This window comes from Orbicella franksi, chromosome 4 (genome assembly GCF_964199315.1).
Source record: "Orbicella franksi chromosome 4, jaOrbFran1.1, whole genome shotgun sequence".
NCBI lineage: Eukaryota > Metazoa > Cnidaria > Anthozoa > Scleractinia > Merulinidae > Orbicella > Orbicella franksi.
Genome location: NC_138148.1, coordinates 6,454,997 through 6,468,095, shown reverse-complemented (window position 1 = coordinate 6,468,095; position 13,099 = coordinate 6,454,997). Strand labels below are relative to the sequence as shown.

General features: G+C 38.7%; 1 protein-coding gene across 1 annotated transcript; it reads left to right on the top strand.

Annotated features, from left to right (window-relative positions):
- The first annotated feature begins 44 nt into the window (after positions 1-44).
- Positions 45-11,613, top strand: LOC145485451 (cation channel sperm-associated protein 1-like). The gene is made up of 11 exons (XM_081464118.1): positions 45-280; positions 898-1,011; positions 1,918-2,071; positions 2,883-2,974; positions 3,111-3,260; positions 4,099-4,162; positions 6,048-6,162; positions 9,072-9,132; positions 10,151-10,232; positions 10,602-10,716; positions 11,584-11,613. Exons 1-11 carry the CDS (start codon positions 103-105, stop codon positions 11,611-11,613), a joined length of 1,155 nt encoding a protein of 384 aa, XP_081320244.1. The 5' UTR covers positions 45-102.
- Positions 11,614-13,099: the final 1,486 nt, after the last annotated feature.

Sequence of the window (13,099 nt, the reverse complement as noted above, 5' to 3'; positions counted from 1 at the left end):
CCTTTCGAGCCTATCATTTTCAAAATGGCCGCTCACGTAACTCAGCCCGACTCTGATGCTGCTTTTTACTCGCTGTAAGTTCTACAGAAAAAAAGACCGATAATGAAAAAAACTCATCATCAGCATATTCCAAAGACCCTAGAGAACGCTGGCGAGTTTCGAATGTTCATCTATGAGCTGACAGAGTCCAAAATTTTCAGTGTGAGCATTTTGTTTGTGATTCTTCTGAACACGGTGATTTTGGTGATTCAAACTGATGAAGGATTTTCCGTCAAAGCAGGTAATTGCGCCCTCGTTTATTTCAATATGTTTTTTTTTTTTTTGTCTTTTTTTGCCGTACTTGCATGAGGAAAAGCTGTAGTTACGTGTAAGACTAAGGAGCTGTAAAAGGGAATTTTTCAACTTCACCACCACTGTCCGCCATATTGCTTTAAGAGATTGTTGTAAGGAGTTTTCTATAGTTCCTCTCAATTGGCAAAACTCTTTTATTAGGTTGCTGGAGTTTCTTAAGAGAGTATTGTATAGTGTTAAAAGTCGCTAGGAAGTTAAATCTTGCTAAAAAAAAATTTACTAGATTGGATTCAATCTTCATGCTTTAAGCTTATTTTTCGCGTGACAAAATACGGTCTCTTGAGCGGCATGTGCTGAGATAATTTTACGGTTACACTGGACAGAAGCCTTGAACTTTTATTTCAGTATGAATTACTCGTTCTAAGAGGTTTTATTCTCGCGGATCAGACCCGAAAAGAAAAACCAGGACGTGCGCCAGGTTATGTATTTTCACGTATTTTCATATCTAGGAGGGAAACGGAGATGGGGCCGGGCCGGGACACTGGGGAGGAAGGCTTGTTCGTTTCGGCAGGTTCGTGAAAAATGACGTTAGTTTCTGCATTGCAGGATGGTACCTATCAGCTCTTGACAGCGTCTTTCTTGCCATCTACTTCGTGGAAATAGTTCTGAAACTTTATGCTCTTCGCTCGTTCTTCTTCAAGACGGGATGGAACATCATGGGTGAGGAAGTTGTTCTATTAAACTACTCCGGTTATTGGAGGTCCTGTCATAGTCTTCTCTTTAAAAAAAAACATTTCGTTTGCTTATGTGTGCAGCGGAAGGAGGTTAGGTGTCTTACAACGAGTAACTCTGGGCTAAAGGACTGGGTTTCAGAGTATTGGCCAAGGGTTTTATGCTGTACGGCTGAGCATGGGCCTATGAACGTGCCAATGCCTATGCCCTCACCCCTCAGAGGGCCTATGCCCTCTTCATACACCTGTAGGTACCTGCAAATTGTTTTTTACCACTAGAAAAAAGCCTTTGACATATTATATACCAAAATGTTTCGATATGTGATACACAAAACATTTATGAAGCTTATATGCTTCTTTTTATTTTAGTTAAAAGAAAAATGATTGCAAGACAAAGCAATGATGAATCAACGATCTGTTAATTCGATTCAAGGAAGGGTACCCCGGGCATATATTATATCAGAATTATCTTGTTATGGAGCAAAATTTATTTTTTGCTTAGCTTCTGTGCAATTGAAAATTATTTTTGTGTCCTTGTCCCGTATTAAATCATTAGGAAACTTTAGCAATTGCGACGCCTTGTAAAAATGGATATATATTTTACCTTATAACTGTGTAAACCTGTTCAGGGTGCCTATCAGTCTAAAAACTTTCTCAGGTTAAATATGCAATCACAGCATTAAATTCCAAAGTAAGATGCGAAAAATTAGCCATTGCGGTTCACGTTCAGTTCTTGGTCATTTTATGTCGTTGTTTTGCAGAAGGCAGCTAAGAAATTTACTAGGATTCAAAAGGCACTTGCACAGCCATTGACCTACTCATTTAACCTTTTGTCTGGTGGCGTTCTCGTTGCCGTTGCGGTTTGCTAAAGCTCCTTATTATCGCTCATTCCCAGACTTGTTCATCGTTCTTTTCACCATGGTGGACTTTTTGCTACCGCTGATCGTGCAGAATGTTGGCTCCTTTGATGTGGCTGCCATCTTCAGGTTACTGCGCATGTTCAGAGCTATCAGGGCGCTAAGAGCATTGCGGGTATTGAGGACTATAAGGTAAGGGAGGGGTGGGTAGTGCTCTAATCAGGTGAGGGAGGGATGGGTGCCTTTGTCCCGGAGCTAAATCACTGCTTCCCAGTGGTTAGTACTTCAAGCTCGGTAGTAGAGAGGGAACGCTTTGGAAGATTACATACACGAGCTTGTCTAAAACCAAATCTAAATCTATATGAATAAGCCTTAGCTAAACCATGAGTTTTCTTGGGCATCACATTACTATGGTTCTATATGGTTTCATCTATAGTCTTGTTAGAAACATTTCTGGTCTGTACCGTCGCCGCTTTTTATCAGTCCTGTTGACTCCCCTTACGCCTTACTCACGTGAATCAGTTGAAATTCCATTGCACCCGCTCAATCGAAAAAACAAAGAAAACGCATAGTACATTACTTCGGAAGATGATTGCAAAAATTCAATTCATATTCAGATTTTTATTGTTTTGCACTATTTACAAAAATTATAACTTAAACAGTATTTACAGAAATTACATTAATTAAAAAGAGAAAAGAAATATAACAGTAAATAGCCAAAATGAAATGAACTCAGTGATCAATGTAGCATAGGCTTTCGTGTTGGTCACTGACACGTACAAACAATTGACACGACATATCAATTAAATTAATATCAAAAAAAGTACTAAAGGAAAAAAAAAGGATGGCAGAACGTAGATAAGCTATATGCAGAATATAAGCAGGCTATACAGAAGAGTAGGATTGATTGTTTAAAAGGTATAGTTTATGTTGGTTGTAAAAGGACGCGTAAGCAATTGAAGTGTAGGCAATTGAAGCACTGATTGTTTTTAATTTTTCTTAGGTTTCTAAAGAACCTTCAAGTCATCATGACAACGATCCTAAAATCCTTCAGAGCGCTGAGCACAATTGTCATGTTACAGGGACTGTTCCTTTGTATCTTTTGATGTTTAGAGATGTTATAAATTAAAAAGCAAGAGTGCTTTACTGAACCGTTTCGTTTTGCGACAGTACGCTAATTCTGTACTACATTGCAACGAAGTTAGACATTCCTTAACTGTACGTTCTGCAGATATGTTTGCTGTGATAGGTCGCGGGTTGTTTTATGAAGTAGCTCCTACCAGGTTTGGTACCTTGGGAAAGGCATTCTTCACTCTCTTCCAGCTTATCACATTGGATGACTGGTTCTACATGTACAGTGATGTTGTGGCTAAAAGTCCAGGTTGGAACCCTGCTATACTTTATCGTGCAGACTGAATTTCGAAGCCAGTGCCAATTTAAACGTTTCAAACTTTTCAAAGCGTTCTGGAAACGAACTTCTCAAACTCATTAATAATGATTGTTGTTGTTGTTTTAGTTGAAATATTTTATCAAGTTTAGGCAAAGGAAATCACGACCGTGAAGGTGTTTGGATATCTGATCTTAATTAAGGGAAACAGTGAGTTTTGTTTCCCCGAGATCCTCAATGTTACCCGCGCAACCAGTCATTGAGTGTTTTAATTTGTTATAACTCCCATTTCAAAAGTAGAAAATAAAACTGCGAAAAATAGTTTGCTTGGCGCCAACTGGCAAACAAATTTGCCGCAGTTTCAAGGAGCACGACCTGATCACGTGCGAGTCGAAAGTCCTAGTTGTTGTTTCCCTAGGGTAAGTGAGTTTTGACCAACGGCACGTGACACGTTCTCCTCCAATCGGAAAACGTATTTGAATTGGGAGACATAACAAAGTTTATTAATCGAAAATTAAAATCATCGATCAAATTCATTTGATGGCTACTTGGAGTTAACTGCCATAACATTTTTTGGAAAGCTGTCACCTGCAAAGTTAGCCCTATAAAAGTTCACCTACAACCATGATAACTACAACCGAAAAAACTATATCCCAATTTTATAACAGTTTTAATTGCGCTCTGAGTGCAGATATTATTTGTATATATATATATATATATATATATATATATATATATATATATATACTTTCATTACGATAACTATGTTAGTTGCGAGGTTTAAGTCTAAACTGTAATGGATTTTTGTTTTCTTCTTCTTTACAATTTTTAGGCTACAGTTACATTATCTTGTATCTCATCGTCTATATTGTGTTGGAAAACTTTATCTTCATGAAGTAAGAAGTTAAAAGATATCTTGATTACTAGAAACTAATTTTGCCTTGGTTAAGGAAGCCATCATGATAGCCATAACTTAAACGTGAAAGCCAAATACTGTTACAAATAAACTCGGAAACTAATGGAAACGCACGATCTAAAATTCTTCCGCAAAGTCCTATATGAGGGTCCAACATAGATTTGGTGGGATTCGGGATGACGAAATTTTAAAAGAGGGATGCGTGATGAAAATTCTTCCACGGGAGCGGGATTTGCTCATTTTGGCGGGTGGGATGCGGGATAGTTGGAAAATTGATGGCGGCATCATTCGTAATCATTATTAACAAGAGAGGATGAGCGGAAGAGTTAATTATATATTAATCTCCCATAGAGCCACTTTGAAATTATTTTAAGATATTTTATTTAGTTTCCCGCAGATAACGTTACTACGCGCATTGCGAAGATCGTTTCATGGAGGGTAAAAAAGCGCTGGTGTCAAGCCGCTTAGATTGTCCACGTCATAAGGTTTTACACATTATGGACAAATGTTTCACTCAGTGATTATGCTAAAGCTTGATGCTCAAAAAACCTCACTTAAGGTATCACTATTATGCTCCATTACGCATACATAAAATACCCAATGTCAGCCACACCTTTGTCCTTGGCCACATGCGAGAGCTTGGCTATTATATTTTATTCGGAGCCTGTCAAAACGAAGGAAATCACTGTGAAACTACGAAAGATAATTAAACATACTTTCAGGAGCACAAGTTACAGTAAAGCAATAAGATTTCGCTTCACTATGCAATGTCAATAATTTCGATGGCATCGAAAATGGCGGAAGCTGACTATGAGCGACGCCGCAATGTGATCTTCTATTGCTCTAGGTTGGTTATTGTGAAATGAGTTTTCTAGTTAGGAAAAAACCTCATTCTAGTGCAACAGAAGAATGTTGACTCAGCACAACCTTTTGGCACGCGCTGTATCTATTGCGTAGTCAAGGGACTATAAGTGCCCAGATTTCGCTTGGCGCGCCAATTCCCTCAACCGTCAGCCAGTTTTTGTCATCATTATTTCCGCATAATGCTTGATTTCTTTGCCTCACTATGATGCTCAAAACACTTCCAGCATAATATGCAAAACCCTACCACGTGAGCAAAAATTCGCATCACAGAAATGGCTGATTCCTGGGTTTCCTGATCTAAATATAACTTAAGAGGGATTACCTTGGAACTGAAGCCTAAATGGGGGATTAAGAAGAAATTCACCAGAAGTTCGGACAAAAACTTTGTTGCGAGATTATTTACATCGTATTGCAAACGTCTGTGCGACTGTTTTAAATATCTTCTCAAAAAAATCATTTGTGACAACACCAAATGGCGAAAAAAAATTTTGAACTTCGTATGAAACGCTTGAAAGTACTGGTGAAATGACACTGACGATGCAATTTTACCTGTGTTTGCACAATTTCTCTGAACTTTGAAATTTATATTCTCCAGAATATACGAATAATTTCCCATACGAAATTGTTTTCGGTGTTATTTCAGGCAATTATTTATATCTTTAGCTTTAAGAAAATGTGGAAAGGATTGTAAAATACCTAAAAAATTATTCTGGTACCAGGATTTTGTCCACTAAAAACGTAACTGAAATTGTTCGATTTCCTATCGGATTTAGTCTTAACTCCCTCATTCTTTATCCGCCCTCTTTCCTTTCTTGAAAAGTGCATGTATCCCTCTATCCTGTGTAACTATTGGAACTGTTGTGTATAGATTTGAATGTGGGCATCATCAAGAGACTTAAACATATCGTTATATTATTCATTTAACATGAACGTTGCTAAAAGGAAAGTACCTGCCTGCAGATTATACATGTCCATGTTTTTTTGTTTTTTTTTTTGGTCAGTTTATTCGTGGCTGTTCTGGTGGACAACTTTCAGCGAACGATTACAGCAGTTGAAGTTAAGCCTCACAAGAAAAACAGCGGACTGCAGTTTAAGAGCGTCTTTGAAGAGGTTAGATAGGATAATAATCGCCTGAAGCCTTCAAAAATACCTCTTTACTTGCGATTCCCTCAATTTGAATTAATCTACTCACTCGTGTTAGATCTTGGCATTGTCCATTTACACAGCGACTATTCTCTGGGACAATACCCCACTCACCTTTAAAGATCTCAATGCCTTCAACGTCTCTAAACAACTGAAATTTTATTTACTGCCTGGACAACATTCTAAAAAAATGTATTCATTTTCTCCAATCTATTATAACAAGTGCACATCTCGTCTCTTAAGAATTCTGTATTCTCTTCAATATAACAATAACTGGGGCACTTTCCATTCGACCAAAAATTCCGAAATTTTCGAAACAGGGACAAATGGTACGGAAATTTCCAGGGAAAAGTCCCAGAAAATCCGGAAATTGTTGAATTTCCGAAAAGCGAACCATTCAACCGAAAATTCAGGAAATTCCGGGGTGAAAATCAAAAGGAACGGAAATTTCCAGGAAAAAGTTGTCGAAAATTTGGGTATATCTCAAGAGCTTGTCCTCTTTTTCGGAACTTATGTAAATTCGCAATTTTCTGTTCAGCGCTAGTTCTTTTGGCCGCGATCACCACGATCATCCCAGACAAAGATGACGGTGACGTGTATTCAAAAATGGATCAATATTTTACTTGCCACTTGTCGGTCGATAAATACTAACTTAGATTCGTCAAGAAAGCATTTAATTCCAGCAAAAATAAAGCCCCCGTATGTACTTGTTTGTTTTGGATCGGTTAGCTAAGAAATGTACAAAAACTTATAATTCGTGCAGAGCCCTTGTACGACTCGTTAAACCCTTTGTTTTGCGACGTTTTCGCTGCGTTGTGATTTGTATAAGGTCCCTGCGGTCACGGGCTATGAAACGTCACTGTGTCGACGTATCAGTGCTCTGTATGCTTCTATATTTGCTATTTAAACCTCGAAGTCTTTGAAAAATTTGAAGCGAACGAAAGTATGAGGGCGCTTTCCACTCTGGTGCAGCCACCGGAGAAGTCTGTTCCATTCGCCCTTGAAAATTTCCAAAAATTCATACCGGAATTTTTGGTCGAATGGAAAGTGCCCCGGATATTGTTGAATTTCTGAAAAGCGAACCATTCAACCGAAAATTCCGGATTTTCCGGGATGAAAATCAAATGGAACGGAAATTTCCAGGAAAATATGTTCCAAAATTTGGGCATACCACAGGAGGTTGTCCGCTTTGTCGGAAATTATGCAAATTCGCAATTTTCTATTCAGTGCTAGTTCTTTTGACCGCGATCAGAGCGAGTTGGACATTTCACGCAAGGATGACGACATCGCGTATAAGAAAATAGAAATACTTTAGAATCTTTCCACTTATATGTCGATAAATACTAGCTACAGCTAAATTCGTGAAGAAAGTGTTTTACAAAAATAATGCCCCCGTGGTGTACTTGTTTGTTCTGCATAGGTTGGCTAGGAAATGTACAAAGATTTACAACGCATGCAGAACCATTGTACAAATCGTTAAACCTAATCTAATCTAATCTAATCTATCAACTTTATTGGTCACAAAATTACAATATAATTAAAAGAAGAAAAGGACCAATAGGAATTGCGCGAACGGGAAAATAAAGTTACCCATGCGAGGCGCAACCCTAAAAGCTAGTAAGAATGGTGATAGAAAATCTTAACCCTTTGTTTTGCGACGTTTTCGCTGCTGTTGTGGTTTGTATAAGGTCCCTGCTGTTGTTGGTATATAAGAAGTAACGATGTCGACATATCAGTGTTTTGTTTGCTTCTATACTTGCGATTTAAACCTCGAAGTCATTGAAAAATTCCAAGCGAACAAAACTGTGCGGCTTGTCGTTTTCCACATTGGAAAAGTCTGTGCCATTCGCCCATGGAAATTTCCGGAAATTCACACCGGAAGTTTTTGGTCGAATGAAAAGCGCCCTTGCACACTGACTAGAAAACATTCAAGGTGGCCAAACGCGAGAGGTCATATTGTAGGGACATGTTCCAGCGACAAAAAAAAAAAAATTGTGTAGTGCACACTGAGGCGACATGTAGTAGGGACGTTTAGCGGGGATATGTAGCAGGGACAACATCACAGCGTTTGCACACGCATGAAAGTGTTGCGGGCACATGTCCCTGGGGTATGTTGCGGCGACATGCATGTCAACTCGTGTAAACTGATACTTTTTTTACTTTTGCAACACCATTTTGGGGGATATTTGTCCACGCTACATGTCGCACAAAGTTCAGCTTGTTGACCTTCATGGGACACGTCGTGGGGACAAAACGTTGCAAGGATGCCATGAAACTTGTGTGTACGGTTATGCAACATGTCCCTGATACAGAATCAAAAGTTGAGCCAATCGGAGAAAACGACCAGAATTCTTTGTGCTCGTGCACACGGAAAAACAAGATGGCAGCCAACAGTAGCGGTGCTCGTGCTGCTGCTTTTGACTAGTATGATTCTTTTTGCTTTTTCGTGTATCTCAATACCGAACTCCTTAAGCTGTTCCACCTCGATTTGATCGCCGCTAGGTTTCTTGGTGGTTGTGCCTTCTCAAATCGTGCTAACAAAGGCGTCATTGCCTTTTTAGTTTTCTGTCTGTTAGCATTGTCTTTTAGTTGCTTGTCCCATAGAATTGGATTATCCTTGAAATGAGCAATCAGCATACGTGTCAGCTATTATTCCAAGAAATATGACCGCTGTCTTCAGGATTTTTCGCTGGAGAATCATTCTCAACCGATTCTACTTCGATGGCCGCCATTTTACTTCAAAAATGCAGTGTCTCAAAGGATGCTGGGCATTACCAAAACCATGCACCATGCGGTCAGTCAGTTCACACGAGGGGACATGTCGGAGCAACACAAGGGTCTTTCTTACACAACACATTTTCTTTTGTTTTACATTTGATCAGGTGCAGTTGGACAATCCTAGAAGTGTGTACTCACTTCCAGAAGATTCCGACGGATTTGACGGTAAATCAGTTTTCTTGTTTGCTTATTTCTAGCGAACACTGCTATTTTAGGAAAGCTATTCCACTGGGACCATCATGCACACGGTCAGAACTCCCCTTTTTGTCAGATTTCTGATTCCATTCCTCCGGCAGATCGCTGTAGATCAGAAAACGAACTTATTCAAGTGCATTTTGTAGACTACTTTCTTACACACTTGACATATTCAACTTAACCTTAATTCCTTCCATCACTTTTATATTCAATATGTTATAAATATTCTTGCAAACGGGCTTCAAAATCAAAGTGATGAGGAGTCTATATAAAAAAAAAAGCAAAAATGCTTGAGGTAACAGGCTCCCTTCAGCAGTCATTCCTTAACAGCGGCGCATCCAGATCTTGAGCTAAGGGAAGGGAGGGGGTGGGGGGGGGGGTTCATCTGTCATCTAAACACCCCGAATTTTGTCAAAAATACTCCGCTGCGCGTCGTATTTTCAACTCTCCTCTCAATGTTTGGATATCCCAACGAAACACGGTCTCTCATGTTTGATATATTAAATAATTGTAGAAGCAATAAAGAATAAAAAAACGGGCTCATTGGAGAGTTATGTGCCACTACTGTCATTGCTCTGCTTTGATAGAGTTTTTTGCTTTACACATTTTTAAAAAAATGTATATATATAATTATTTTTTAGCCCAATATACGATGTGCATGATGGTGTGAATTGACTACAACTACCAAAATACTAGTAATACTTCACTTTTTCTGTTTCTTATGTTCATCGTTATTAAAACCCCACTGGGGCTTCAAAATTTCAGTAATAAAGAAAAAACGAGTTGTAGTCAAATGACGCTATCGTGCAAATCTGCTATTAACCAAACATCTCTTGTCCATTCTTGCCCAACTTCATCCCCTCGCGTACAAGCGAACAACAAAAGTTCAAGTAAAGGAAAAATCATTGTAAACAACTATCAAGATTATTTTACATGTACACTCAAGTTTCATTTGCTTGTTTGTGTTTGTTCATTCTCCTTTCTATAGTGGATGAAGACGAAGAAGATACAGAAATCAGGATTGTCAAAAGAGTAGAAGACTACTACCCTGAAAACAAATTCACTGCCAGGTACAATAATGAAAGAGTGTTGGTGTTTATTTGAATATGAAGTGCTTCAAATCATAGTACAGTGCACAACAGTTAATAGAGGGCCGGAATGGTTCTGAAACCCAACAAAGTTCTTTGTTGTATGTTTTTGTTATCTTTTTTGGCTTTGATCGCGCACAAAACAGTGACAAAACCTCAATAGTTGTTTACTTCTGAGGAATTAACCAACAGAAACGTTTTGGTTACGTAATTCATGCATGGTGTATGAGTGCAAAACAAAAGATTGCACGGTTGTGGTCCCTTGGCATCTTTGTTTGCTGGGTTTCAAAACCATTCCACTCTATTAACTATGAGTCCACTAAATGCGTCTGACTGGCCCTGCCCTTGCAGAGAACGATTGCTGATCAACGAATACTTCACGCTGCTCGTCTCTCTAGAGTACAACATGCAGGAGATGTACAGAGGACAGAAACTGGCCAACGATCTTGTGGACATTACAGTCACGGTAACAAATGACACTCTGCTCTACTTAATTAAGGAAAAAAAATAGAGAGGAAGCATTTTCTATGTTTTTATCAAGTATTATAGTTCACCACTAAATTTTCTCCGATTCTTATTGGTTTAAACTGATCACGTGACGCGATAGTGTTCATCCGTGGAGAGACACTATCAGGCCATAGTGCCCGTCCGAGGAAAATACCCGGATGGATAGTACTCGCCCGTGAAAATATTTCTGTCAACAAGCGGGCTTATAGAAAATAAAAAATTAAATTTATAATAAGAGGGTTTTTGTTTGTTTTCTTTTTCACATTTTAGGTTTGGCTTTCACGGCTTTCATCTGAAAAAGTTGAAAATAATTCAATACGATTTTTGAACTCGCGCACGGAAGAAAATTTAGGGGTGAACAATAAAGACAATAGAGTGCTTATGTCTCGGAACTATCAGTCTGATAGTTGCCACTTGGAAATTTGATGTTCTTAAAACTAACATATTTGCCCTCGAAGCTTCGCTTCTCGGGCAAATATTTGTTTTAAGAACATCAAATTTCCGCGGGCCAACTATCAGCCGATAGTTCCTAGATAGAAACACTCTATTGTCTAAATAGAAACACGAGTGGAGTATAAAGAAAGAGAATGCGCAAGACGAGCTTCTGGCGGCTGTTCCTTCAGCATTTCTATAAGTTTTCTTGCGAGTTTTCTATGAATTTTCAACCAAGTGTTCTATCGAGGTTTATTCCGAGTTTTCTACCGAGATTCCTGAACTTTTTTACGAGCGGTAATCGGCTACAAGCCGGCCAGTACGAGCTCATATACAGTACGAGTGTAAAATGCACAGTCATGCAAAAGACTGGGATAATTTTTGTGTCCGACAGATACCGGATGTGCCAGAGGAGCTGATCTGATACACCGAGAATCAAGAAGTACCACAAGACCTTCAAACGTTTGGCCAAACAGCAGTCTAACACTTGATTTCACAGAAGAAATTAACCAGTTTTGGTTATTTGCTGATGTTCCAATTAGTTGGAGTTAAATCTTTGCCATTTGCTAGTTGTATTTGCAAGGCCGTTTTTCACATTGTGTTTCTGACGCCAACAAGGTTATTAAATAACATCAAACATCAGGCAATGATGCTGTGATATTTTATTTATTTACAGCGAGCAAAAAAAAAAAATCATTTTCCTTGCATTTGGTTAAATCTCCTTTCACTCAGTTATTGTGAAAGTAGGTTTACCTCCAATCTCGAACTCACTGCTATCTGAAACAATTTTTCATTTCCCTTGAGAGTTCAACATAGATACTCTATCAAACATCATTCTTAGGTTGAAATATTCCATTTATAACTGTCGGTTTCCACCGTGAAATGACTCATTTCTGATATTTAATAAATTATCCTTCAAGTGTCATTTTAACATCGCCTATCTTTGTCTTTTTACACCTCTCCCTTGCGATTTGGATTTGTTTCTCGGGTTAAACTTGGTTTTCATACCAGGTGCTTTCTTTCCACCTCTCCCCCGACCCCAGTCTCCTCTCTGTTTATTCCAGCTTCTTCCCGCCTTTTTCTCTTCCCATTTTAGTTGCTTGTCGCTGGCGCCCTCTCTCTTGACGTCATAGCTTTCACCACGTGACGCCTTGGAATTTTCCAGCAGATGAGCGAACTGGTAATTTCAAAACAAGCAAGATTAAAAGAAAGCAATTAAAAAGACAACTAAATCTATCAAGTTTTTGTTTGTCTAGGTGTTCATCCATCAATGGTTTTTTGTATTTGCTCCTACATTTTGCTTTTCAATCAGAGCAAGACACGCTGTGAATGCAGCGCGGAAAGGTAGGAAGATGCGTTACCAGGACGTCGGCACATTGGTCACTGAGACCAAGTCGTAGTGTTACTTCACTACGAGAAACGATTGTTACCGAAGCAAGAATTCTTTTAATTGAAAGCAGCATTTGTTCCCGAAACACAAACTTTTCTTTCGCATGTGGATTAGGGTATTTGAAAGTAAGAAACGGTATTTTTTGTTTAGTCATGGCTGCATAAAACTTAGGAAATTTGATTGTCACGACACGCAATGGGGAAGCCAGCATACATAAGGTAAAAAGTATAATGTAATAAAAATATTGTACTTATTCAGCCGATGCAAACATCGATGACACATCACTTCTGAAGAAAACCAAGAAGAGAAACAAAAACATGTTACAGAAATAAACGATTTGAATCACAGAATCGCAAAACAAACAAACAAACAAACGAGATGAAATATGTTTTACTCTTCCACTTGTCCTTTTTTGGATTTCTTTTTCGTTCTCTGGCTTTCTTCGTCGTCCGAAAATTCATCAGAGCTCACGTTTTCGAGCAAAGCCTGGAAAATACAGCAATAAAAGCAAGAATTGGAC